At 41.5% G+C, this 26,777-nt stretch overlaps 1 protein-coding gene across 9 annotated transcripts in view; it reads left to right on the top strand.

Annotated features, from left to right (window-relative positions):
- Positions 1–25,804, top strand: part of CNKSR3 (CNKSR family member 3) — an 88,493-nt gene extending 62,689 nt beyond the window's left edge. For all 9 annotated transcript variants that reach the window (XM_053293338.1, XM_053293352.1, XM_053293396.1 and 6 more), the window contains 9 exons: positions 1,231–1,272; positions 3,083–3,202; positions 4,768–4,827; positions 8,709–8,777; positions 11,421–11,567; positions 14,142–14,266; positions 18,209–18,417; positions 19,736–19,825; positions 23,711–25,804. In XM_053293338.1, the coding sequence (XP_053149313.1) occupies positions 1,231–1,272; positions 3,083–3,202; positions 4,768–4,827; positions 8,709–8,777; positions 11,421–11,567; positions 14,142–14,266; positions 18,209–18,417; positions 19,736–19,825; positions 23,711–24,009 (1,161 nt within the window). In that variant the 3' untranslated portion in view covers positions 24,010–25,804. The remainder of the gene's footprint in view (positions 1–1,230; positions 1,273–3,082; positions 3,203–4,767; positions 4,828–8,708; positions 8,778–11,420; positions 11,568–14,141; positions 14,267–18,208; positions 18,418–19,735; positions 19,826–23,710) is intronic.
- Positions 25,805–26,777: the final 973 nt, after the last annotated feature.

Here is a 26,777-nt window from a genome sequence, read left to right as displayed (position 1 = left end):
ACTGGAGTCTTGGGGATTTTTTAATAAATTAGAGCAAGCAGTCACACATAAGCTGTTGCCAGGTTTCACTGCTCTGCTTTCCCATAGTGGATACCATTTTTGTTTTGTAACTGTTAAATGGTCATGATTGCTGGGTGGATGGGAGGAAAGCATACTTGGTCATTCTATTAGACTTCTCTGAATTGAGAAACCTCACATCTGTCAGTCATCCTGTTTCATTTATATACTTACATAGGACAGTTATTGTCTAATCTATGAAGATTTTGGCTATGTACAAAGATTGGTAATCCTCCCTAGCAATTAATTCACACTGCCTTTAGCTGATCCCATCCACCCCGCCTCTTCATATACCAGTATGGTGTGAAAGCTGCTTTGAGACAAAGCAGAATGTTGTATCATGGCTAACTGCACATAGTCATGAATTTGTTGGTATTTTCAGCTGAAGCCATTCTTCTGGCATGGTAGTGTTTGTGGGGCTGTTTTGAGAACTGAATCACATGTTCATGCTTTTTCCCCATCTTGTTTGAGATAAATATTTAAAGTCTTGTGGACATTTAAGCAAGATTGTCAGTTTTGAAACTTGGGCCTAGGCACTTCTTCAAAAGATGAGAAAACAGTGCAATCTTCTAAATGAGCTTGTTTTAGTTCAGTCTTTTATGCCATGGCTGGGTGAATAATACTTTCTTTGCTTCTATGCTTTGCCAGCTTGAATTTTTTCAGTAGCATATTTGGAGAACTTTGGTGGTTTCTTTTAATGTGTGAATACATTGTAAATCAAATTTCAATGGCTAGAATTGGCAGTCTTGTGCAGAATAATATAATAGGATTAATACTGGGCAAGATCCAGAGAACTGCAAGCGCAATGGGGCTTTCTGGCTTTCTTCTGCAACACCCGAAAAGCTGCTTCCAAGGGTCTGGAAACCTCCAGAACAGCATGGGGGTGTAGTGCAGCATTTGGCAGAGATGGGAGGGGCGCTGTTAGAGGTGGGGATTGGCAGAAATGGGAAACACACGCCCTCTTGTGGGACTGGAAGGGGATTCTTTGGATCCAAGCCATTGCTTTTTGGATCAAGCATTGAAGAAGAATGTCTTGTTTCATTTAGGTGTAATTTATATTGCACACATCTTTTATTGTCCAAGTCAACACTATCAAAGTATCCATATGCTGCTACTCATAGATCTTCCAGTAATAGAATACCTGCTTCCTGTTTTTTGGGCTTTGTTTTTTAGGACTGTTCTGTAGCTGAAATGGAAGATAAAGTTCTCAATGTAGTAAGTATCGAAATTTGCTGCAAACTCATTTTTTCCATTTATTTCTGTTCAGAACTTCTGACATGCTCAAAACAGGTCTTGAATAGGAGCAGCTTTGCATATTACAGCATTCAGAGGAGCAGGAGCCTCCAGTGTTTCTTGCTGCCTGTTTCTGTGCCTCCCTGTTATCCAAAATGGAACTTCATCACTTCTGCTAGTGGTGGGAACGACAAGCTCCCTACTGGATGGTCAGGAGAAGTGTAGAAAGCAGGGCATCTGAAGTCACTTGTAGTGTAGAGCAAATGGAATGTAGTTCAAATCTGCTTCTATAAAATGTAACCAAAACATTAACAGTTAAATAATCTTCTCTTGAAAAAAGAAGAAAGTTGTACATTGATTTTATTTTGCTTGCCTAATTCCTCAAATGTTGCTATTAATTCTCAAATATTATTGTATAGAGATATCTTTGAATTCTGCTTCTAAACTGAGAACAAAAATTCTGGACTCACAAAATATCAAAGCAAATGTTGCTCCCACAGCATGAACAAGAATGCTTTTTAAAGTAAAGCAACTGTGCCTTGTCCTTATAAAGGATCTGCACTGTTTATAATGATATCAAAATTCTGTTTCTAATTACACTTGGCTTGAAAGGGGAGTTTTCCAAATATTTTTGCAGCAGTCCTGTGACTGGAAGAGAGATGTAGTGGCATGCTTTTTATATTTTGTAATGGTTAATCATCGCTTCCTGCTTTTGACATGAATCAGGCTGTGTTCTTTGATAAGGCCTTCCGCCTGCTGATAGATGCTTAGGAATTCACATTAGCTAAAAATACACTCCCCAAAATTGAACATAGAACAATTAAGAGAATTCATTTTTTCCCCATCCACCCTTCTGTGTGTCCATTGTGGTGGTTAGCTGGTTTGTATCTTTGCTGCAGCATTGTTTTGAGTTTTTTAAAATTGGATTTCTTTTTATAGGGTCAATAGAGGGAGTGTTGGGTGGGGGGAGGTAACGTACATTTATATTATTGGCAATATTGGGCATACTGACTGCTGCAGGAATGGCTCTGTGTACAATATCTGCATGTACAGATCTGTACAAATGGACATTAGTACACTTTGAATCTGTACTCTGTATTTGAGGTGGCCTGTATCCAGCTTCACTTTTAAAGTGAATGCATGTTCAGAAATTCACACTAAATTATGGACATGTGTACAGACACCTGTATGCATGTTCAACATAATGTCTGAATATGGCTCAAGTTTCTCGGGAATATCAATTCTATAGCTGAGGAGCAGCCACCAAGAACATCTTCCGTGCCCCAGATTTTTTGATTTGGTTTACAGATGATAAACACAAAGATGCTTTTGTTCAGTCGGGGTTGTAGAGGAGGAGAGAGTTTTATCAGAATCTCAGCTGCTTAGGGCTTTAAAGATCATAACTGAATGGGATATAGAACAAGGATTCCCAGTTCATATGGTATAATATGCTTTGGTGATCTTGTCTTATTAGGAAGCAAGCCATTGCATTTTTCACTATTGAAACTATAAAGGAGGGTACCTCTATGCAGAGCTCATTAGTGGTCTCAGTTGAAGTTACAAAGAACTGAATTACTGTTGTACCATTTGCCTGTGACACAAAGGGCCCCAGTTCTTTGACCAGATGGAGTTGGTGAAAGGTACCCCTGACAGCTGCTGCAAACCTATAAATCTGAGTGCAGTAACAAATCAAGACCAGCTATTAAACAGTTTTCCTTTGTTGGGAAACAATGTTGGGGCTGCGTAAGACATAATTATTACAAAAGTAACCAATGCCCTTGTTTTGTTTTAGTCCAAGGTTTTAAATGGAATTTGTGATAAGACAATCAGGTCCACAACTGACCCACTGATGAGCCAGGGAGCATGTCTTGAGGAAGTTCATTTAACTAACATCAAACCTGGGGAAGGCCTGGTAAGACTACTTCTGTTTTTTGCTCTTTTGAAATGCTGTCTGTCTAACTACCCTTTTCATGCTCATTTCAGCTAGTTTAGTTCTAGTGTGGCTAATAGTGCTAAGTGAGTGTGAGCGCCAGCACTATGTTCAGCAACTTGCTTCTGTAGCCTGGAGTCTTAGCTTCATGTGTGAGGGAGCTTCCATTCTGTTACAAAGAGCCATTCTCTTTCACAGACTGAGAGCCAAGGCTGTGGTCTGAAGGCACGGGATGCAGTCACCTTGCTGATGCTAAGCAGGTCTGGCTCTGGTCAGTGCATGGATGGGAGACCACTTGGGGACTCTGTGAACTTCACCTTGAGTTTCATCATGGGAGAGGGTGGGATATAAAGGTATTCACTCTTAAAAAGAAATTATTTCCCATGGAGTATCCCTATGTTCAAGAACATGAACACTGTGATGGTTGTTGACAAGGTGGCCTACGGTAGTTTAATTAAGTTATGGAGAACTAGACAGTAGCAGTTGCAATATGTTAAACAATTCTGCAAACCTCAGGCTGTTTGAGTGTTCTGCATCAAGGACAGTTGAATTCTGCAACTTGTAACTATGGACTCTAGTCACACCACAAGTGTTGCAGGTTTCTGTAGTGCTTCACACAGTTTGTGGGGAGAAACCACACTTGCCTCCCAACTGTGTGGGCAGCAGCAGACATCAATATTTTGGTGTTACTCAGGCATCTGTTAGATAGTGTGCATTCATGCTTTAGATGGTGTTTTGTTTAAGTGCCGAAAAGGATGGTTTCTTTATCCCTATCTTGAAACATAGGCTTTTAAAGGACACCAACCCTGAAAAACGCAAAAGCTGCCTCTTCTCAGTCCTGCTATTTACGCCCCCCCCCCCTTTCCAAATTTTCTCAGGAGAGAAATTGACTAGGCTAGAACCAACATCTGGCCGTCTTCTACTACTGCTACTACTACTACTGCTGCTACTACTATTATTATATACCGCTTTTCAACAAAAGTACTCAAAGCAGTTCACTTTTAATTATAGAAAAATAAAGATGATGGTTTCCTGTCCCAAAAGTGCTCACAGTTTAAAAGGAAATTTAAGGCAGACCCAGCAACAACCACTGTGAGGGAATCAGTGTTGAGTTGGGTAGGGACAGTTGCTGTACCCTCCTGCTAAATGTAAGAGAATGTTGATATCACCACTTCTAAAAGTGCCTCTTTGCTCAGTTAGCAGGATCTAGTCAATGCTATCACTCGGTTGAATTGTGCAGGATTCAAGGAAGCAGTTCTAGTTCAGGAACAGGAGAGGAATTAATTGGCTCTTCCTTCTACAAATTTACTGGTCAATGACCGAAATAAACTCTTTCTATCTATCTATCTATCTATCTATCTATCTATCTATCTATCTATCTATCCTTCCACAAATAGGCTCCTCTATTTATACAGGGCTGGGACCGGTGCAGCATTACTGGGCAAGCTTCTTCTCAGGAGTTATCATGTATGTGTAGTCTTGACATGGTTATGAATGAAGTTTAATTACTGTTGTACTTATGTTTTCTTTTCAACCATCCAACTTAGGGAATGTACATAAAATCTACTTATGATGGATTGCATGTGGTTACTGGAACAACAGAAAATGTAAGTTTTTTGGTTTTTTTTAATAAAAATTGACACAAGCTGTGTTAGATAAGATGGAACCAAGACACCAATTTAATGAAGAGCAGATTTTGAAGTTGTCATAGTTTTATCTGTTTGGGTTTCACAATGTTATCATTAGTTTATCCTTGACTGCAGTAATTAAGCATGCACTTGTCTGTGTTGTCCTGTCTAATCTCAGCTGATTAGTCCATTTTGCAGCATACAGATAAAAAATACAGTTTCAAAACACAACTTGGTTAGGAATAACTTGAATTACCAGAACTATTGTTGAGCAAAGAGCTTATAGTGGCTGGTAAATGCTAGCTGAACAAATATGTGCTTCCATAATGTGCTCTGTCCATATAAAAGTAGCAGCAGGATGTTTAGACTGGTAATAGTGTGGAAGATTCCGTATACTTCCTACAACAAAGGAAGTTTTCAAGATAATAGAAAAAAATCTTCTAATTGCAAAGCCTCTCAGGGGTTGAAAAGGAAAGGCCGTGGGATACATTGATTTGGGGAACTGAAAAATAATAATCATAGCAATTGTTGTTTCAGTGAAGATGACATCTTTCCTGAATTGAGACGGGAGCAACATCCAGACAGTGGGCAGAATCCAGTCATGACTAAGCACCATTGAAATCAGGGAGATGTTAGTCATGGCTAACTTAAGTCTCATTAATTTCAATGGAACTTAGTCTGGATGTTGCCCAGTGACCATTTAAAAAGAGTTGATGTGAAAGTATGAATTTGCTGCTGATCATGAAAATTAAAATCCTTTGCATGTGCAAATGTTTAAACTTCTTTGGTTTAATATCTGATGATAGCAGCTTTGAGTACATTTAAACGAAGGTTTTTTAAATTGCTTTTCTGGTTTTTTGATTGCTTTTCTCTCTCTCTCCTTGCTGGTTCTCATTTTCTATCTGTAAATGAAAGTCCGAGATGCAGTTATCAGATCTCTAGTGATCCAAGAGAAGTGACACAGGTCTGATTCCAGTCAGGTGACAGGATTTCCAAGTTGTTTTTAACTACTTGTGACTTCCTGTGTCTTGTGGGAATGCGCTGGCTCAGACAGAATTTTCCAGTCTTCCTCCCAATGCTTCTGATGCTGTGTGCTGCTTTGTGGACTGCATGCTGCCTTTAAAAAAGAAAAGTTTTTTACATATAGATAAAAACACCCTCACAGTGTTTTTTTTTTTTTTAAATTAAAACACATATTTTTAGAGGCTTTTAAATGTTTTCTCTGCTGTTTATATCTGGTAGGTTCTTTAGTTTGTATAGTTCCTAGTTTTTTTGCTTTTTATTAACTTTTAATTTGAAACTTTTTTAGAAATTGTAATTTTAAGTGTGGTCTTTAGCTTGGTCTTTTAAACTGGTTTAACTTTATTAATCTTTTATTTTACATTTTATCTACTTTATTAATGTTGTGAGCCGCCCCAAGCAGTAGTGTACTGGAGGAGTGGGGTATAAATATTTTAAATACATAGACAGATTTGCAATGAAACTGGAAGATATTACTTGGTATGTTCACAATACATTTAGGGATTGCACATCTATAATTGTGAACTCAGAAGCATCATCACCTGGATTCTTTGGCAAATGGGCATTTCCATACTAAGAATACTGAGCTGTTTTCTGGGGCTGGAGATTCCCTGCTCCCCCCAGGCATCCCTCCTCACACTCCCCATAGCCTCCTTCTATGACAGTGTTTCCTGTCTCTGTATGATAGGAATGTGTTAGATCAGTCAGGTGATGATGAGTAAGGGAATATTTCCTAACCAGACTGCCAGTTCTCAGGTAGCTCAATGGGATTATTCTGCCCTCCCTTGCACTGGATAAGGAAACAGGGGAAATGAGACTTTTGTTTCAGTTGTATGAGTCACATGTGCTAGCTTAGCATCTTTTCCTCTTTCTCTGACGTACATTGTCAGGGTATTGTTGGACTTGATGTGCTGTTGCTGCAGCAGATTCCCACCTACCGCCATAAAACATTGTCTGCAGTAGTGTCTTGTGCTGGGTGGAACAGAGTAAATATTTAGGTGTCTTTAACTGCTACTTGCTGATAGATACTATAGATAAACATGCCATCCATCTTGTTTAGGCAGTCTGTGTTGTGAAGTTAACTCCTATCTTACAGTGAAAAGGTAGTGTGTTAACTGGCTTCAAAGCACACACACACACACACACACACACACACACACACACACACCCACACACACCCCTATTGTTGATCATTTTAACACATTATTCTTCCTGCTAAAATTCCTAGCTGGCTAAGTTTGTACAAGGTTTTTGTTTTGTAAGGTCATACGAGACATGATAGCAGTAGACCTGTGTGTCACGATACCTTATAAAGTACAGGGGGTGGGACGGGGTGAGGGAAATCTAAAATGCAGCATAGATGGGCAGGAGGGCAGCGCTGAAGTGATGAACCTTCTGCCCACCTGCCGTCGATATGTCTCCCTCCGAAAGTGCTTCTCCCAGCCATTTCCCCCCCCTTGTGGCTCTAAGACAGCAGTCTATTTCTGTGACAGCCGTCAGAAATGTTTAGACTGGGGAGAACCAGTTTCAGAGAGAAACACATAGGCAGGTGTTGAATCCGTTGGAGCTGTTTCATCAGTATATGTCGTAACTTGATGTTGCTCATCAACTGATGATCTATGGACATATGATTCACTATAGAATTTCCTTGGAGACACACATACAACTCTTCTTGTTCTTTTTATTGTAATGGTTTGAGGCATATAAATGGTGTTAGGCATTTCCATAGGATGCTATTCAGACCGATTAGGGATGTGCATGGAACCGGCGGGCGGTGGCTCGAAGGGGGGGGGCATACCTTTAAGGGCGGGGATGGTGCCCTTACCCCTCCCACCACGTTTCCCCCACCAGCGCTCCATATTAAGTGTCTGTCGGGGCAGCAGCATATCTCCTTGCTGCCCCGTGCCCTCTTCAGCTGGAAGTAATAGGAAGCACTCGGGGCGCACGCACACACCCGGTGTACGTATGCGCGCCAGGTACCCTGTTACTTCTGGCCGAAGAGGACATGAGGTGGCAGGGAGGTATGCTGCTGCCCCGACGGACACTTTTAAAATGGAGCACCAGCGGGGAAAATGTGGCAGGAGGGGTAAGGGCACCCTCCCCTGACCTTAAGGGTATGCCCCCGCCTTTGAACCAACCGAACAGCTGGTTGTTCGAACTAGTTTGTGCACATCCCTAATCTGAATGTCTGAAGTGGGCAATTTTTGTATATGTGCATGTGAAAGAAAAACAGCTTTTCTGCATCATGTATATCTTGCTTGGGAGGGCTCTCTTCTGGAAGCTGGCAGCCTTCAGTCCACACAGTGGACTCTTCTCTGTTTTGCGTGGGTTTCTTCCCAGCTTCTGACAAGCTAAATAAATGTTCCAGCTCCCAATGTGAAGAGGCTTCTGTGCCTTAACCATCCTATGTTAAGGAGCAGTTTGGTAAATGTTGCTCTGCTCCTCCTTGTAGTGCTATAAAAAGTTGGCCTGCTGAAGTTCTGGTTGATCTCACATTCATCCAGGCTGGCAAACAGTGTCTGTGGTAGCAGATGATGATAGTGTGTGAGCATATCAGAGCAAAAAAAAAAAAAAGCCCCTTGCCAAATTATTGAGGACAGGATAAAGCAAACTCACTGCCACTTTTATTTTGTTCGTAAATAGTATGCCAGTTCTTAACTTTCCATTCACTATGGCAGTGACCAGTTACATAGCTTTTCTGTCAAGATTACCATTATATTTGCAGGGTGGGGTGGGAACTGCATGGGTCTTATAAAAAAAAAAATTGCTGGTTGGTTGGTAGTTTCATTTTTTGTTTTGATGAAAAAGCAATGAAAATTCTTTATGTGTGTTCTTTGTAGTCTCCTGCTGATAGATCTCAGAAAATTCATGCTGGTGATGAAGTTATTCAGGTGAATCGCCAGACTGTGGTAAGTAAAGGCCAGCTCTTGTCGCCTGCCCCACCCCTCACATCCTTGGTTTTTGCTTTTGCAAACATATAGACTGGTCCCCTAAGTGAAATTCTTCATTTTTTTTATATTGGAGCATTGCTCACCTTCTTGTTCTTTGTCACAAAATGAGAAAAAAGCATGTTTTAAAGACAGCTAGAAAATTCATCAAAGTTTAAGGCATGTCATGCAACATTTTGGTCAAGGAAAAGACAGGATTGAATAGTTTGGTCTAATCAAAACCTTAAGCCCCTATTTTTAAACACACGGGAGACCTGCTGTTCAGTCCAGCAGTGTTGAAAACAAAGTATTGGAGGATGATGAGATGTCAAGACTTTATATTTTACTAAGAAAAGTGTACGTGTGTAGAACATATTGCAGATTTCCACAAGTGGCAACAAACCTATGGTGGGTGGAGGTGGCTTCTGGCAGAATGAACTCCTTTGTCTTCTCTTTGCTGTCCAGCCACCAGGTGCCTCTCTCCACTATTTCCATGGAGCGGGGTGCAGCAGGTGGTGTTGCCACTACCAGCCTGATGGACCAGGGGGAATGTTCTGGGCTAAGCTCTCAAGAACAAGCAGCAGCAGCAGCATTCAAGTGCTGCTTGTTTGTCCAGCTGGGAGTACTGTTGACAGCTGTTCTCTGCGTGTATACTTTGTAGCACAGAGACACAGTGGGGCCTTTACTGGGTGGGAAAGTGATTGGCCATACATTCCCCCACTAGCGAAAAATTTCAGTTGCTCAGCGAGCACTGTGGATAATTGGGAATTGTGGACAATGCACCTCCAAATCAATGCAATAATTTTGCTTGGGATGGGGAAAAGCAGGCTCCAAGCTGCATGTTCCATTCTTCCTGACCTGAACTACCCAATTCTCAAGGTTTATCCCACCTTTTTGCTGCATTCCTAAGGCAGCTTGCAGCATATACAAAAAACATGCATACCACCAGCAATCAAAATGATAGCAGAATTCTATTGATCAGTTGAACTGTTTATTGCTTCTGGAGTCCAGCTGGCTCAAGAGTAACAGGTAGCCACTAGATATGAGAGGGGTTCAGTGGGGGGTCAGTTGGTCTTCCAGGTATTTTCAGCAAGACCCTAGTGTCTCTACTGTTAGAGATTCTAGGTAACTCTCTCCAAACAATATACCTAGATCTGTATGGTTCTCAACATGCAAGGTGTTGTACAGAAATGGTTATACTTTATTTTACCATTACTTAACTACATGAAGCTACAAAGCCATTTGTTACAGGAACCCATTCAGAATCACTCATAGGGGCTGCCCATTTACCTAGCATGATGTCATATTTATATATTATTTTCTGTTGTGTGCATTTTTTGGTAATATGCTTTGAAGTTGTCAAAAGAGGTGGAAAAGTGGTTTATGAAAATAAATTACTAAATACATAAATATAGCAACCCCTTTCTTAAAGGCTATGAACAGAAAACAGCATCCATTAAAACTCTGTGCTTGTACCATTTTATCTTCAATCACTAAACACCTACCAAAACGAAGAAGTTCCATATACAATTTCTGGAGGATGTTCATACAGTTATCCCTCACCCAACTGCAAGGGTTCCGTTCTGGCAAAACCCCATGGATGGCAAATTCGTAGTTGGCGAGGCATTAAAATCTGTAGGAAATAGGGGGTTAGGGGAACTGCAACTGCAAAAACATTGAAAAATAAAGGGGGGAAATGCTTTTTTAAAAAAATCACCAAAAGTCCCTTAATATTGCTGAGAGTCACCGAGAGGAATGAGCAGATTGAACCTCCTGGAGATTTTTTGGAAACCCCACAAAACACTCAAATGCATTTTAAATTGGCAAGTGTCAGCATGGGTCACCAAGAGGAATGAGCAGATGCCCTCAGCTGGTAACTGGATTATGCCCCCAGTTAGTAAATATATATATTTTACTGGATATTGGCATAATCCAGTAAGTAATTGGATTATGCCCTCAGTTAGTAAATACATTTTCTGGGGTCAATACAGATGTAATCAAAAAATGAGTAGTGTTTATGGTAACCGCTGCCAGGTTAGCTATAGCCAAGCACTGGGAAGATCAAAACATGTTGATGGATATCTGGTACAAGAACTTATGGCATATCACAATTTCAGAAAAGTTAACCCATATTATTCGGTCCTGTGCAAATCAGACCACAAATAACTCTTTTTATGTAATCTGGTCAGATTTCATTCTTTACACCAATTGGGAGAATTATAGTTGTTTTCTTACCCCAGGCATTATTAGAGTGTGGATGGATTGATGAATCGGGGTTTGTTGTATGATGTTCTGCTGTTTAGGTTTGGATCAATTTTGTTCTAATAAAGTTTTTATTAAAAAGTGGGGGGAAGAGATTGAACCTCTGGATCCCCCCCCCAATCACTTTAAAGAACCCCAAAACATTAAAATACCTCACTAGCTGTGATACTCAGGTCACGGTTGGCGAGACCGGTCACAATATTTCAATCACATATACTTGAAACCCCGTTTGGGAGGGATGACTGTACAGATGTGGCTCTGGTGCATCTGTAGTGGAAGGTTAACTCAACAGCGGAGTGCTGTGGGAGATTACCTGACAAATCTGTCTGACATTGTTTAGACCCCCTTTTTTTTCTCTTGAAGGTGGGATGGCAACTGAAGAACCTTGTGAGGAAACTGCGTGAGAATCCTTCTGGAGTTACTCTACTAATGAAAAAACGTCATACAGGCTCTTTTAATTTTACTCCTGCTCCTCTTAAAAACCTACGGTGGAAGCCACCAGTTGTGCAGGTAGCAAATAGCTATACAGGACTGTATTGCCTTTACACAAATCTTTTTTTTTTTTTATGAGTACCCTTTCCTGTCTCTAAGATTATGTTAAAAACATTATCTCTGTATTTTGAAACCACTCATAAAATGTCAGAAGCATTTAAACACCATCATATATTAACCTCTTCCTGACCACAACAAGGCACTCAAAATGTGTGAGTTGAACAAGCATGCAAAACCACCACATTATTGTCTGTCTTAAAGGTTCCCTGCACATAGAAAGCTAGCATGTTAGGAAGAAGCTTTTAATCTGTCTTTCTCCTGATGTGCTGCTTTTCTATATGCAGTAATATTTGACCAAGTGATTCCCTCAGTTACAATCCAAATTGGTTTAGTCTAGGAAGGGCTAGAATGCAACATGCCTTTTTTGCATGTTTGCATCAGTTTTTGTGCTGCTGCTTGAAGATGTTCAGACTTAAACATTGCTGAGACTCTGGGGAAAGGAGATCCACAGCTAAGGAGCTGCCACAGAAAGTCACTACATGTTTCTTACACTCCTCTAATTTGGCACACAGGTGATAAACTTAAAGTGTTGTCCAAAATTTAGGGATGTTGAATGGTGGCCTCTTAAGTACTTTGGGACCACCCTGTTTAGGCTTTATCAGGCAATAACTAGTACCTTTTTAAAATGAGCCTGTAAGATCATGGTGTGCCAATTATTGTGTGGAGCTCTGGCATAATGCTCATATATAAATTGCTCTTGTCAAAGCATTGAAGCTCAGATTTCAAAAGTAATCTCCATAATTGTGTGTCATCAACAAATGTAAAAATTGTTTACAGCAATGTCTGTGCAGCCAGGGATGCCGTTATGCATGGACCAGAGGGTCTAGGTCCATGTGCCCACTCTCCTAGCAGGTACCTTGATGGGAAATGAGGGTACCTTTCAGATTTCCAGAATGGCTTGGCCTAGAGTACTGAAAATGGGCAAGGTGTAGGACAGCTTAGCAGGACACTGTGTATTGATCTTGAAGCATATTGGTCAATCTCTTTATCTTTAATTATTTTTTGATATAGGACGTTTTTGAAGTTTTTTTAATATGTATATAAGTGGCTTGTTTCATGGCAGAAAATTACAAAAACTTCTGGAACTGAAGTCCCCCCCCCCCCCCGCACCATCATTCCACCCCCATGTGAAGGATTCTGCCCTTTGCCTTCATTTTAAAAAAATAAAAGAGAGAGAAAAAGAGAGAACATGACCCCCTTTTTTGCCCAACCCTTTACTTTTTCATAACGACTGGGCTTAGATTGTTGAAATTGGGCACACTTGTAGCCCAGGATGGCAGGACTCTGTGTATTTTTATTTCAAGGAAATTGAAATAAAATTATTTCAGTTTATTTCAATCCTGTGATTTTTAATGAATTTTTCCCCTACTGCAGTAAAGCTGCCAGAAAGTGTTATCTCTATCCATAGATAATTCACACCTAATAAAAGTCACACAGTTGCATCTGAATAAACAAACTTTTTTTTTTAATTTTACAAATTCATTATGTAGTTTGTGATCCAAAAGGTCTGCATGAGAACTGTGAAGCAAGGGGCATGTGCTGTGGTTTTAATTTGTTTTCCTTATGAATGCACTATGTGTCCAAGTTGGTTTTTGTGTTTAAACTGTGGAGCAAGGAACATGTGTTGTACCCCAGTTAGTTTGTGAATAGACGAGAAGCCACCACCTCTGCTGTCATCTGCAGAGATTTTAGAAGGTAAAATGCACCACCTCTGCTGCAATCCCGCTGCCTCCGCCGCCATCCTCATCAAATTTTAAGTGTAAAATGCTGCCTCCTTTCCCCTTGCCCCCCTCCAACCCAAGCCCTTTATTTGTAAAGGGGAATCCTTGCCAAATTCCCCTTTACAAGTATGGTTGTGGCCAACCCATGGATACACGAGCCCCCCCACTAGCTAGCAGCAACTCTGTGCAGCATACCAAAGACAAATGTTTAGAAATAATGTGTGAAATCTGTTCTATGAAAAAATAAAGCTCTCTTTTAATATACCAAAATAATGGGGTGGGTAGGATGATGTTTTTTCTTTAATCCCTGAAATACACTGTTGATTGGGACAGAGTGAGGCCATTTGGGACTGAATTGCTGATAATCTTCTGGACTGATGAATTCTGGAAGTGAACAGTAAATATTCCCTGGGTTGGAAGACCAATGATGAGAGATTATATTTGCTAAGTAGAGCAGCCTTATCCAGGGTGTTCTTTCTAGCCTAGCTGAATTTTGACTTTTGTTTTATTTTGTGGTGGCATCTTTGCGTTTGCCAACTGCCAACATAAGCAGAGTTCAGAGATGCAAAATCCACAGGAGACTTAGACAGCGTAGAAGAAAAATGAGAATTCATAGCTTTAAGATAATTATTTTGAGGCAGAGCAAGTAATGGCAAGAGAGAGAACAGTAGTATCTTCAGGGGATTAACTAATTAATTAGCTGCTTGTAAGTGTAGGTATAGTGAAGCCCAGATTCAAAGATGGGGGCAGGAGCAGGGACTGGTTGTACAAAGTTCTCCTTAAGCAGTTGTCTTATTTTCTCCACTTGCAGACCGTCCCACCACCGAGAACAACCCAGTCACCTGAAAGCACCATGGACACCTCCTTGAAGAAAGAGAAGCCAGCCATTCTAGACCTTTACATACCTCCACCGCCAGCTATTCCATATGCTCCACGGTACGTCAGTCACCGTATGCTACTTAAGAGAAAGCTCCGTTTTTATTTCCGACTTTTGGGCTGGCTTGTTTGCAACCTCTGTGCAAATTAACAAGAAGAAATTGCAGACTGCATAGATTTCGTTTCAGCTTAGTAAGTGTGTCACTTTTTGGTTGGTGGGTACAGTTATGTACAAAGGTAGAATCTGCTGTGTGCTGCCACCACCAGAATTTCCCCAGAAATTTTCAACAGAGGCTGACAGCCAGATCCAAATTACTCATGAGTGTTCTCACTAAAATTAATGGGACAAATTAGTCATAGCTAACTCACCCCTTTGATTTCAATAGGACTACTCATGAGCAATTTAGTCTGGCTGTAAGCTGGAGGAATTTTATATCTCTTGAATATGAAGGTTGTGGCGAAAAGAGCAGTGATTAAATTCTCTTTGTTATATATGTGTCCCCTCCCTTTCTGATCTTCCTGGAAATTTGCTGTGTGATAGAAAAACGGAGCTCCACATTTACATGGGTTGATAATAGAAAATGATTATCCTCTCACATCAGCGTAGTAAGATCAAGTCTCATCAGAACATCAGCTTTTTTTTTTTTTGTCTTCAGTCCAAAAAAAAAAAAAAAGGCTACAAACTGCCAATGTTTTGTTTGTCAGAAAAAAGTGACTCGGTTCAACTATGATGTATAGTATTCAGCACTTACAGCCACTAGGGTCAGTGTTTGATCCTAAGGGTGTGCTAAACCTGTCTTGCGTTTAAAAGTCACTTTCTATCTATCCTTGCTTCATTTACCCCGGGGGAAAGAATACTGGCAGACATCCAGACTAACTCTCCACCTACGCATCAGGATTTTCCAACCTGCGATTTCCAGTCATCTTCCCTTCCCTCTGCAGTTGCCTGTGCAGCCGCCTGAAACTCTATCTCTGAGACTTGGGGGACCTTCAGAGGAATAGTTTTATTTATAGTTTTAATAGTTTTTTAGGTTGGGCTTTAGAAAATTTTAATGTGTTAATCATTTTTAATTTGTTTAATTTGTATTGTTTTTGTTGTACACCGCCCAGAGATGCAGGTTTGCGGTGGTGTATAAATAGGTTAAAATAAGTAAATAGTTTTGGGAGTGGCTGCAGAGGAGGGAGATTGTTAAAAACTGCCTCACACCCCCCCTTGCGCAACAGAAAAACCTGGTGTGTTGGATGGTTAGTCTGGACATTGGCCACTGCATCCTTTAATACTGGTATTCGCACCTATGCATTCACTAGTCCAGTGGTTCCCAACCAGGATTCCTCCAGATGTTGCTGAACTATAACTCCCATCCTTCCCAGCTACAATGTATTGAGGCTGAGGGTGGGGACTGTAGTTCAGCAACATCTGGAGGCACCCTGGTTGGGAACCACTGGACTAGTCTATAGGAGATAATAGTCAGAGATCTGTCAGGATTGCAACAAAGCTTTATCCACTGATCTTCAGCTGATTGAAGCAATTCCCCATCCCTCCCACCCCTTTATTGTGTTGTTGCCATCCTAATCATGCCATTAGGCCTAAGAATAGTTCAGTATGAACAAGAGTATGGGTTAAAGCTCTGGGTTTTGGGAGGGTTTTTTACACTTCTATTTTTTAATAATGTTGTTTTTATAACTTTACCAATTATAACAAAATATACAAAAGCAGTGCATGATATAAGATAAAAATCTCAAATACTGTCCCCTGTAGGACACCTATGCCCAGTTATATCAGTGTGCCTATAGTAATTGCTTTAGCAAACATAGACTTAGCAAGAAGGTCCCTCTTTGTCCGGGGTATATATAGAACTTTCCATATCCCCTGCTACCTGAGCAAAGAGGCACCTTTTTAAAGTGGTGATTTTCTTTGTTTAGGAGAGCAACTGACTCTATCCATTATCCAGCACAAGCATCCCTTCAGTGGCTGTTGCTGCTGTCTGTCTGGTGTTTCTTTCTTTCTTTTTTATTATTGTGAGACCACTCTTTCTCTCTGTCTATCTATCTATCTATCTATCTATCTATCTATCTATCTATCTATGTAAACTACTTCCGGAACTTGTGTTGAAAAGTGGTGTATAAATATTTGTATATCTAAAAAAGATAAATGGAACTGTTTTACCAAGTGTGTAACCAGGTTTTACCACTTGGTAACCAGGTTTAAGTCATGGAGATGACTAGAAGAATTTGAAGTGATCTTATTGTTCTCCAGGTAAACCCAGAAAGACATTTCAGAATAAAAATTCTTATTTTTATTCATTGTTCTTTTTTATATTATGATTTTTGATGGATTTAGAAAATAGGGGTATACAGAACCAGTTCAAATCGAACCAGACTGTGCCCCCCCCAGAAGGGGTTTGAGTTTGAAACAGGCCTGGTTTGGATCGAACCAGTTCAGCCTGGTTCGCATGCTCTGCTCATAAAGGGGAATCTGGTAAGGCCTACAGTGCTTGCAGTGTGGAGCTCCAGCAGGGCCGAAGGGGCCTGCTGGCATGGGGGAGCTGCTGCCACTGGGGAAGCACTGCCACAAAGGGTAAGGTGCCCTCTCACCTACCCCCAAACCCCTTTTAAAATACTTGGATAGTGAAACCCACCCACCCCTTACCAGAATCCCTTCTACAAGCAGAGTACTTGAACTGGGCCAAATCAGTTCGACCCGGTTCAACAGGACAAACTGAACCATTGCCGGTTCATGGACCAGGCCATTCGGTTCAAATTCGAACCAAACTGCCTCCGCCAGGTCTGTGTATACCCTTGTTAGAAAAAGATCCCACCACATAATCTCCCATATGAACAACTTAGATTGTCACATGTGGCTGGGTTCCATGACTTTGGAGAGTAAGCTGCCAGAGACAGGGCCCACCACTAGGAAGCACCCTTCCCAGACACACTTGCTTGGTGCTGATGCTATTATTCTTTGAACACTATCTGAAAAATGTTATCTCAAGCCTTTGGTAGCAAATATGGACTTATTATTTATAATTGCTATTTATTGCTGCTGTTTTATCTGTTAATGGTTATAGGCTGTTTTGTCTTAATCTTTTCTGAAATGTTGTCTTTGCATTGTTCTAAAAATCAAGTGTAGGCTGCTTTTAAGGCCTAGCAATGGAATGGTGGAGTAGATTTTTAAAAAAATCTTCATGGTTTAAAACAACAACATCATCCTTACAATGATCAGGCAGGCCAGACTATGTTCTGTTAACTGTAAGCCGGTGCCCCTCTTCTTCCAACTCTCAGCCAACTTTATACTAACTGTTGACCAAACCCTTGCCTTAACTTAACGTTTCTTTACAATAGTTGTCAGCAGTTAGCTGATGACAGACGAAAGTATGAGGACAAAAGAACTGTCACTTGCTTTGTGCGCATGCATGAACATGTGTATTTAATGATGGCTGTGTGTTTCTAAAAAAAATAGTAATCAAAATTCTGTGCCATGCTAACCCATACTTGGTGCCAAGAAACAGCTGAATTCTGTGCAGGTTATAAATTATGCAAACTAAATAAAAGTGTAGGACACTTCATTGTGCATTATTTATTTGGAAATGTCGACTGCTTTGCCTGACTTAATGCGCTGCTGCTAATTATGGGGAAGAGTGAGATGCATTGTAGGTCTGAGAAGCTGAACTCCTGAGAGCAGAAATCTGATTCAGCCACCTCTCTAGCATCTCTGAGATTGCCCCAAACCTTGCCCATATCTCTTCACTATTCCTTGCAGCTGTCAGGGCAAAAATCAGCACTGAAGTTGTCCGAAAGCGAAATTCTGTGGCCAGTATAACACATGTTGTATTTTTTCTCCATTGGTACAGAATTATAGCATATACATGGCCTTGATGTTAGCCTTCCACTTTCACATTTTCTGCAGCTAAAAAGTGCCATTGCTTCTCTAATAGAGATTCTGTTCATGAGAATAGCATTACAGTATTTCAGATTTACATTGCTAATCAAATGTTCTTTCAGGGATGAGAAGGGGAGCTTTGTTTATGGAGGAGGCAATAAGCCTAAGCAGCCCCTACCTGGTTCCAAAGGTGCAGAATCTCCCAATTCTTTTCTGGATCAGGAATGCAGAAGGCGACGGTTTACTCTTACTGATTCTGATCCATTGCCCGGCTATTCCATGGAAGCGAACATTCTACCAGCAAAGATGAGACAAAAAACACCATCTTATGGTGAGTAAATCCCCCGAATCTATCTTTGTCATTGATCTTCAAAGGTTTAAATTATTCCTTTAAAAGAAAAGAAAATTGCATTTGGCAGACTGAAACCCATAGCCTTCAATGACATTTTAAGTCTGAAACACATATTAGCTTTTGCAAGACTGAAAGCCCACTGAGTCATCACTTCTTAATGATTTACATTAAAAAATCTCTGTTGACTAATATTAGATGTCAAAGTCTGGATGTGACAAAACCTATAATGAGAAACACTATAAATAAAAGATTTCCGAAAATTAGGCTGGTGTGCCTGCAGTGTAACATTCGGTAGAGTTTAAGCGAGGATTAGTTTAGGTATCTGTCCCATAAACTGGAACCTGGAGTCACCCAAAGATGCTTATTGGCAGTAGGTTTGGAACTGATAAGAAGCACTTCTTCCCACAGCATGTAGCTAATGTATGGAATTCATAACCACAAGGTATGGAATTGACTGCTAGCTTAACTGGCTTTTAATAAGGATCACCAGTTCATGGATGTAGGCATATCGTTGCCTTTTAGCTATGATAGGTAAATGGGGCCTCAAGTATAGAGGCAGTATATCTCTACAAGCTGCTGAGGACAAACAGGGGAAGGCTCGGCTTGTGAACACCCAAAGATATCTGGCTGGCTGCTACTGGAAAAAGAATGCTGGACAGAATGGACTCTTGGCCTGATCCAGCAAGGCAGTTCTTACTGAACCTCCTAGTCTTTGTTTAGTGTTACAAATAATTCATCTTGAAATTGTTGTCCCCTTTCTATTTTAAAAGAAATAAAACAGAAACATCAAGGTTACCTGCCCTTGAGGTCACCTGGAGAGGTCTCTGTCTCCAGTTTCCACCGGTACGTCTGGTGGCGACTCGGAACTGGGCCTTCTCTGTAGCTGCTCCTGGCCTATGGAATGCACTCCCGGCAGATATCCACACTTTAGGCTAGCTGTTGGCCTTTAAGAGAGCCCTAAAGACTTATTTGCATGACCTGACCTTCCAAGGTTTTTAAATTGTTTTTAAGTATTTTAATTGATTTTAAATTGTTTTAAATTTGTGTTTTATATTGTTTTAAGCAGTGAGTTTTTTAAATGGTGTTTGTATATTTTTTAAATTTGTTGTGCAACACTCAGAGCCTTTGGATGGTCTAGAAATGTAATATAAACAAACAAACAAACAAACAAACAAATACATAAATAAATAGCTCTTCTCGCAATATTACCATTGTGAAGATCATTTAATTAATGGTAACTCTGTATTAACCCTCCTTAGTCAATCTGTATTCCTGGAACTGTTTCTGTTGTCTTCAGGAAAGCCTCGCCCGCTGTCTATGCCTGCAGATGGAAACTGGCTGGGAGCTGCAGAATCTTTTTCTAGGCCTCGAGCAATGGGGAGGAAAGGTAAGGAAACTATAACTGATGAGCAGCTTCTCAGTGTGGATTCCTGCTCATAGTGAGTGGGACACCTAACAGAGTTTCTGCCTGTGCAGTTAGTCTTGTTGGTTGCTGAACTTCCCTTGGTGTGTGTGCCATGTATGGTGATCCATGAAATAGAGTTAAGATCTTTTATGTCAACAAGCACAACTTTGACCCTTATTTATGTAAATAAACATAGGAACATAGGAAGCTGCCATATACAGAGTCAGACCATTGTTCCTTTTAGCTCAGTATTACCTACACAGACTAGCAGCGGCTTCTCCAAGGTTGCAGGCAAGAGTCTCTCTCTCAGCCCTATCTTGGAGATGTCAGGGAGGGAACTTGGAACTTTCTTCTGTTCCCAAAGCGGCTCCATCTCCTAAGGGGAATATCTTGAGTGCTCACACTTTTATTCTCCCATTCATATGCAACCAGGGTGGACCCTGCTTAGCCAAGGATCCATTCATGCTTGCTACCACAAGACCAGCTCTCCTCTTGAGAGCCCTGGAGTCAGTTGGATAGTCTGACATTTTGGCAAGAGTCAACTTGTGCTAGGATGGCCCATTAAAAATATTCTGACTGGTTGTGGGAGGGTGTTGTGTCCTTGGCATTAGTGGCTAGTTGGGCTCTGAAGTGGATGGAGAGCTTGGAAAGCAAATTGATCTGGACTGTATTATGGGTAACTCGTCTAAAAACCTTTTATTGGGACTGGCAAACTGTTCTGGACTCATTACCTGAACCTAAAGAATTGCACCAAAATTTTATTTTGATTCACTCTGTTGTGGTTTTTTTAATTATTATTTTTTTTAAACAATGGGCTGGCCTTCTTTTAAAGACATGAGAACTATTGGGACCTAATTTGCTTTATGTATGCACTGAATGGAAAAACCCAGGTGCTTGAAGCATAATTTTGTGGGTGGTGCAGTTTTGGCCCAGAAAGCACTACGTAGTAAAAATCCAAATGATACTTGCCTGCACTTAATCACGTAGGATAGCATCTGACTCTGCAAAGATGCATACATACATTATACAAAGGAATGCTGTGTGCAGCCTGTGATTGGCTTCCAGAAAGTTGCAAATCATAGCTGTGTTTATTAGCCACTCATACGTATAACTCAGTGCAGATCTTTGCAGACAAGTAAGTGACTTCAATAGTCGGCAAAGGTTTTTTGCACTGTAATTTAATGCAACCCTGAGATGTGGGTTGATTTTATAGTTAACTAGTTGGTGAGGTGCATTGTTGACTGGGCAAAGTCATTTTGTGTAGATTACACTGATAGAGAAATTAAATTTATGTAATAGAGTTCTTTATTAATATGCTTGCGAAAGGGAAGTAAAAGAACTCTTTGACGTTTGTAGGATTTCAACTTCAGACATTATTCATTTAATTGAATAATTGCTATCATGGTAAATTTGAATAGTAGTAAATTTGTGTCTGAGAAATATCTTTTTCTCTTGGGCGTATGTTGTTTTTGAATTATTGCTCTGATTATTGTTAAAAAATTCTGTTGAGAACAATAACCATTAAAATTTGCTGATTATATTCAGAATTTCTTCTAAGAAATAGAAAATAAATATATTTAAATTTTTCATTGAGCATAGTCTGGTGTAAAAAGTAGCGCATTCAGCTAATTTTAGTGTCAGGATTGTATATGCAAAATTTGGTATCTGTAGGTCATCGGGAAGTATTTTGCATGAACAGATTCTTCAAAATATATAATAAATATGGAACACCATACAGCCCAGTGCTGTGCTGCACAGAGATTCTTATTCTTTCGCACAATTCTAAAAGCCAGTTCTGCTCCCTATTTTGGCACAGGAGTCCTCCATCATCTGTGGTGCACTTGTGTGTTTTGGAGGAGGGTGGCTGCATGAAACAAGAGCACACATAAGGGGGCTTGATAGGCGGAGAGGAAAATGCCGAGTTATGGCTCATGGCCCCTAGTGCCATGCACTAAGAGCTAGGGATGTACACGAACCTCTTCAGAGGCCCCTTTACAATCCTCCGAACAGGTTTGAACACTGGGAGGTTCGATGTTCAAAGACGGGGAGGGTGAACTTACCCTTCCCTCTGCTTCCCCCCCGCCAGCACTCGGTATTTGCAAAGTCTTACAGGGCGGCAGCGTACCTCTTTGTTGCCCTGTCTGCTCCCTGGCTGGACGTAGCTGGTGCGTGTGCACACACCATGCTTGTGTGCGAGCCCGCCTGACGTGCGCATGTGTGCCAGCTACTTCCAGCCACTTTTGGCCAGGGAGCGGACAGGGCAGCAGGGAGGTACACTGCCACTCTGTAGGACTTTGCTAATTCTGAGCACCAGTGGGGGAAATGCAGAGGGAGGGGTAAGTGCGCGCGCGCGCACACACACACACACACACACACACCCTGCCTTCGAACCACCCCTGCCTGGTTCTGTGCACATCACTACTAAGAGCCTGGCACCAGTGTAAATTTACACACCAAATAACTGTAGCCAGGATTCTGCAGTCTTAAGGCAAGTGAGGAACAGTCTACATCATGTGCACTCAAATGCATCTGTTAAAACCCCAGTGGCTGCTACTTCTAGGTAAAGGGAGCTTTGGGAAGGGGTGGTTTCAGGGGCGGAGCCACCATTGGGCCAATGGGTTCAAAGAACCCGGTCCGGGCCCAATCGGGCTGCGCCTCGCAACCCCAATACGCCCCCTGCATCTGACATCAGACGCAGGGGTGCTGGTTTAGCTCCCGAGTGGGGGCTGCGCGGCCCCCATTCGAGAGTTAAATGGCCGCTGCATTTGTGGCACGGCCAGGAGTGGCTCTTCCCTGACTTTAAGGCAGGGAGGAGCTGCTCCTGGCTGCGCTGCAAAGGCAGCGCGAGCCTAAGTAGCTTTTGAAGGGGCTGTGCGGCCCCTTCAGGAGCTAAATGGCCAGCGCTGTGAACGCCGTGCCAGCCTAGGTAGCTCCTGCAGGGGCTGCACAGCCCCTCCAGGAACTAAACAAAGGCTGGCTCTGCATTCGCAGCACCAGCCAGGAGCGGCTCTTCCCAGGGCAGCGCCAGCCTTCACTTAGCTCTCCAAGGGGCCATGAGGCCCCTTCAGGAGCTAGACTCTTATCTGCTGCCGAATGGAGCCTTGCGGCTTGGTTTGGGAGCCAGCCCACGCCCCCCGCGTCTGACGTCACACGGGCCACCAGCGGTCACGCTCTGCCACTGGGTGATTTTGAATGAAGAAGGGAGGCGTTGGGGCAAGGGGCATGTTTGAGCGTTGCCAGCTGCTTCGTTCTGCAGTGCACGTTCTTACTCACTCTGTCACTCTCTGCTTTCCTCTCATAGGGCTTCAGATGTTTGCAAGGTTAAACATGTATCTGTAAATACACACACATCTAAAAATATGTGTATGTATGTATGTAGGCAGGCCGGGAGAGTTTCAGAGGAGACGCAGTGAGTGAAGAGTTGAGCATCTAATTCAGCCTTGTCACTTCTCACTGAAAATCGCCTTTCCTCAAAGTGGTAGCAGCCACTGGGCTTTTAACACACACTCCTTTGGCCGGATTCCTGTAGTGCCAAATGCCATCTGGATTTTAATACATGCATTTGCGTCTAATGTATAACTTGGCCCTGAGGCATAGCACAAATCATCAATTTGTCCAGCAGCAGGTAAAGTGGAAAGTGAGAGCAGGGCGTAAGTTTAGTTGCCTCAGACCAAGATAGTGATAGAGGAAATCTTTTAGAGCCAGTATTGTTCGCATACACGCACCCCGGCGTAGACCATAGGAAAGCACTTGTGCTGAGACTCCACAAGGGGAGTGTAATGTTTATAACCTTTACCATATGTCTAACCTCAGCATATGCAAGACAACAAATTATATCATTTTTATAAAGACCATTTCTTGTTCCAGGTGAGAATGTCCTCTGCCGGTACTTCAGCAACGAGAGGATCCCACCCATTATTGAAGAAAGTTTGCCTGCACAGCAGCAGTTTTCCAGGCCTGTGGCAGAAAGGCAGCTAGTGAGGGGCGCAGACTACATCAGGGGAAGCAAGTGCTTTGTTAATGTGGATCTTCACAACAGTGCGACAATCCCTTTCCAGGAGGAGGGGGCCAAAAAGCCACCTGTAACCTCATCCACAAAATCCTCGTCCACAGAACCCTCCCTGTTGGTCAGCTGGATCACGAGGCTGAAGCTGTTGACTCACTGAGTTACTGGAGGCTTTGAGTGTTTAGGATATTCTACGAAGTGCCTTTTCCTCCTTCTCAGTCAAATGGCTCTGTATTTCCTACAGAGAGCATTAGTGGTTATACATCTATTTTATTATTTTTCTTTCTTGCAAAGAAGCCTGCTCTTTCCCCCCCACCCCTTGATCTTGAGTTTACTGGATTTGGAGAATGGGCTTTGACAGTGGGAGAGAGATCACGAAATGTAGCTCCTTCTGCCTACCCAAGGGTGGAGGAGGATTCGGCCTTTTGGAGAAACCGGATTTCAGAGGTCACTGCTGACCTGAAATCTGAATGACCCATGCAGAGGAAATCTCTGCATTGTAATGAGGGTTGGTGGCACTTCATTTGCTACAATGCTCTGATGCCGTGCAGCGTACTGGATGTGCAGACTAGGTTGCACTCAGCAAAAAATAAATCTCCTGACCAAGAGAAGGGAGACGTACTCTTTTTTCCCTTTTCTTTTCTTTTCTTTTTGCCTTTTGGACATGGTGGTATTCCAAGTGACTACAGACGATTGTAAGGAATAAAAGGCAATTTCTTCCTTGGTTCTCATTAGTGACATATGCGAGCCTTTCCTGGTTGGTGTCCCAGCAGGTATTAAAAGCTTTGTACAGGTCAGCTACTCTTCCCTGAATTGCTGCAGTGCTCATCCAATTAAGACATGGATTGCTACAACATGCCAAGGAAATGCATCTCGAGCAATGATGGTAAAAAAGAATATATTTTACTGCTTCAAAAAAAGGAAAGAAAAAAAGATTAGACTGAATAGCTGTTTACCAAAGTATTCTTCTGAAAGCAAAACCCTTTAGGTTTCTGGAGTATCTACAGTGGTTCAAAGTTGAACTGGTTTGATGTTACTTATGCTTTAAGGGCTGACTAGTGATGAATTACACTTTTGTAAGATGGTTTTGCTGTTCTAAAGCATTTCTGAAAATTTGTTTGCCCTCATTAATTTAGTAGCTCTGGGGGTGAGAGTTGGGCTGGTTCATGGAGGGGACAACTTGCAAAAGTGTTAGGATGCTAAGGAATTGTTTTTTAAAACAGATGTACAAAAGAATGTTTTTGTTGGACATCCACAAAGCCACATTCTCTTTGAAATAATTTTAAAGTGTTAAATAGCACTGTATTGTTTTTTTGGGAACTGTCTGGAGTTCTTACATTCCTCTCTACAGAACTGTGCACTAATCAGCCGATGCAAAAATCTTACTGTTTCCCCCCACCCCATTAAATTAACAGCCAAATATGCCATTTGAATGGTCTCAAAATAGTTGATGGGCTTTCATGCATCAGCTACACTGAAGAAAGGAATTCAGCAGACGTTGCTGTTCAACGTTATCAGTTTGACCTCAGCAAGCCGTACTAAGCAGTTTATAACAGGCTTGGTATATACCTCTGGAAATGTCTAGTTCTGTATAGGATTATCCTTTGTGTTTTGTTTTTCATTCAGAAAGACATGTTAACTTAACTATGTAGGAAGTATGTAGGATGTTAACTATGTAGGAACTTCCTTAAACTCAGTGAATTTGCACTAATTTTTACCACTAAAAGATGCCTATGGTTATAACCCAATTTGATCCAATCTTCACAGACAAGAGCAATCAAAGACATAACTCAAGCTATATTTCTTTCAGAGTCAACCAGCTATTGGTACTAGCCCAGTAAATGTCACTGATGCTAGTGTGGCCAAGCTGAACTTTGATTATATTTTCTCATCGTATCTAAACTGTTTGGTTTCAATTAAAAAGAAGGAAAAATATTAAAAGCAGTACAATGTAATTGATATGTCAATTCTATTCTCTTTAAGGATCTTCCCAAGTAGAGTGGAGAATGTAAAGTGTATGATGCAAAGTTCTAATACAGGCTAAATGTCTCCCTCTCTCATATAATGGCAGAGAATAATCTGATTGTAACTAAGAACGCCCCCCCAGCCCCGCCGCCCATCTTAAACAAATTGGACAACAGAGGGCATAAACATTGCTTTGAAGTACCCAGTTAAGCTAACAATTCCTCTGCAAGTTCAGGCAATAGACTCTCTTCTCAAGAAAGCAAGAGCCTTCTTACCTTGCCTTTTCATTCCTGTTTTCTAAGCTGAAAAATTCCACGAGATGTGTCTTGAATATATTTTTTCATGAGAGGGGGTGACTATGAGATTGAGCAATGAACCAAGCACTCCCTAGTTCAAATCCTGCTTCAGCCATGAACTAACCAGGTGGCCCTAAGTAAGCTCACCTCATTCCACCTTGGCCATGTCCCGCTTTGCAATATAGGGATAATATGGTAGCTGTATTTTTACTAAATATGTTCTACTATTTACCGTGCAACCTGCAATTAAGGCAAAGAGTACTGTGAGAGGCTTTGATCCTGGTATTGCATCACTTTTAGATGAAGGTTCTCAAAAGGCAAGTCTCCTAGGAAAGGTTGCCAAGGACAATGCAAAGAACACACACACACCCCGCCAGTCTATATGCCTTGCTGGGCACAAGAGCTTGCACATACACACTTGCACACCCCAAATCAGAAGCCTGCACTGACTGATGCGCAAAACACAGAAAAATCAATGCATCACACATCTGATTGATTTATTTAAATTTCTGCAATCCTTTGGATTCTCTAGGATCCGTTTCTAAGTACCTTTAAAGAGACCTTGAAAAACAAACTACTACAGCTAGGAAAGGCAGCCAGTATGTAAATTATTCCCCAGCCAGCACTGCCCTGACTAAAAACAGTGCTGTGGAGCTCCTTGGAGACC

Source organism: Hemicordylus capensis, chromosome 1, assembly GCF_027244095.1.
Source record: "Hemicordylus capensis ecotype Gifberg chromosome 1, rHemCap1.1.pri, whole genome shotgun sequence".
NCBI lineage: Eukaryota > Metazoa > Chordata > Lepidosauria > Squamata > Cordylidae > Hemicordylus > Hemicordylus capensis.
This window is presented reverse-complemented; position numbering and strand designations above follow the sequence as displayed.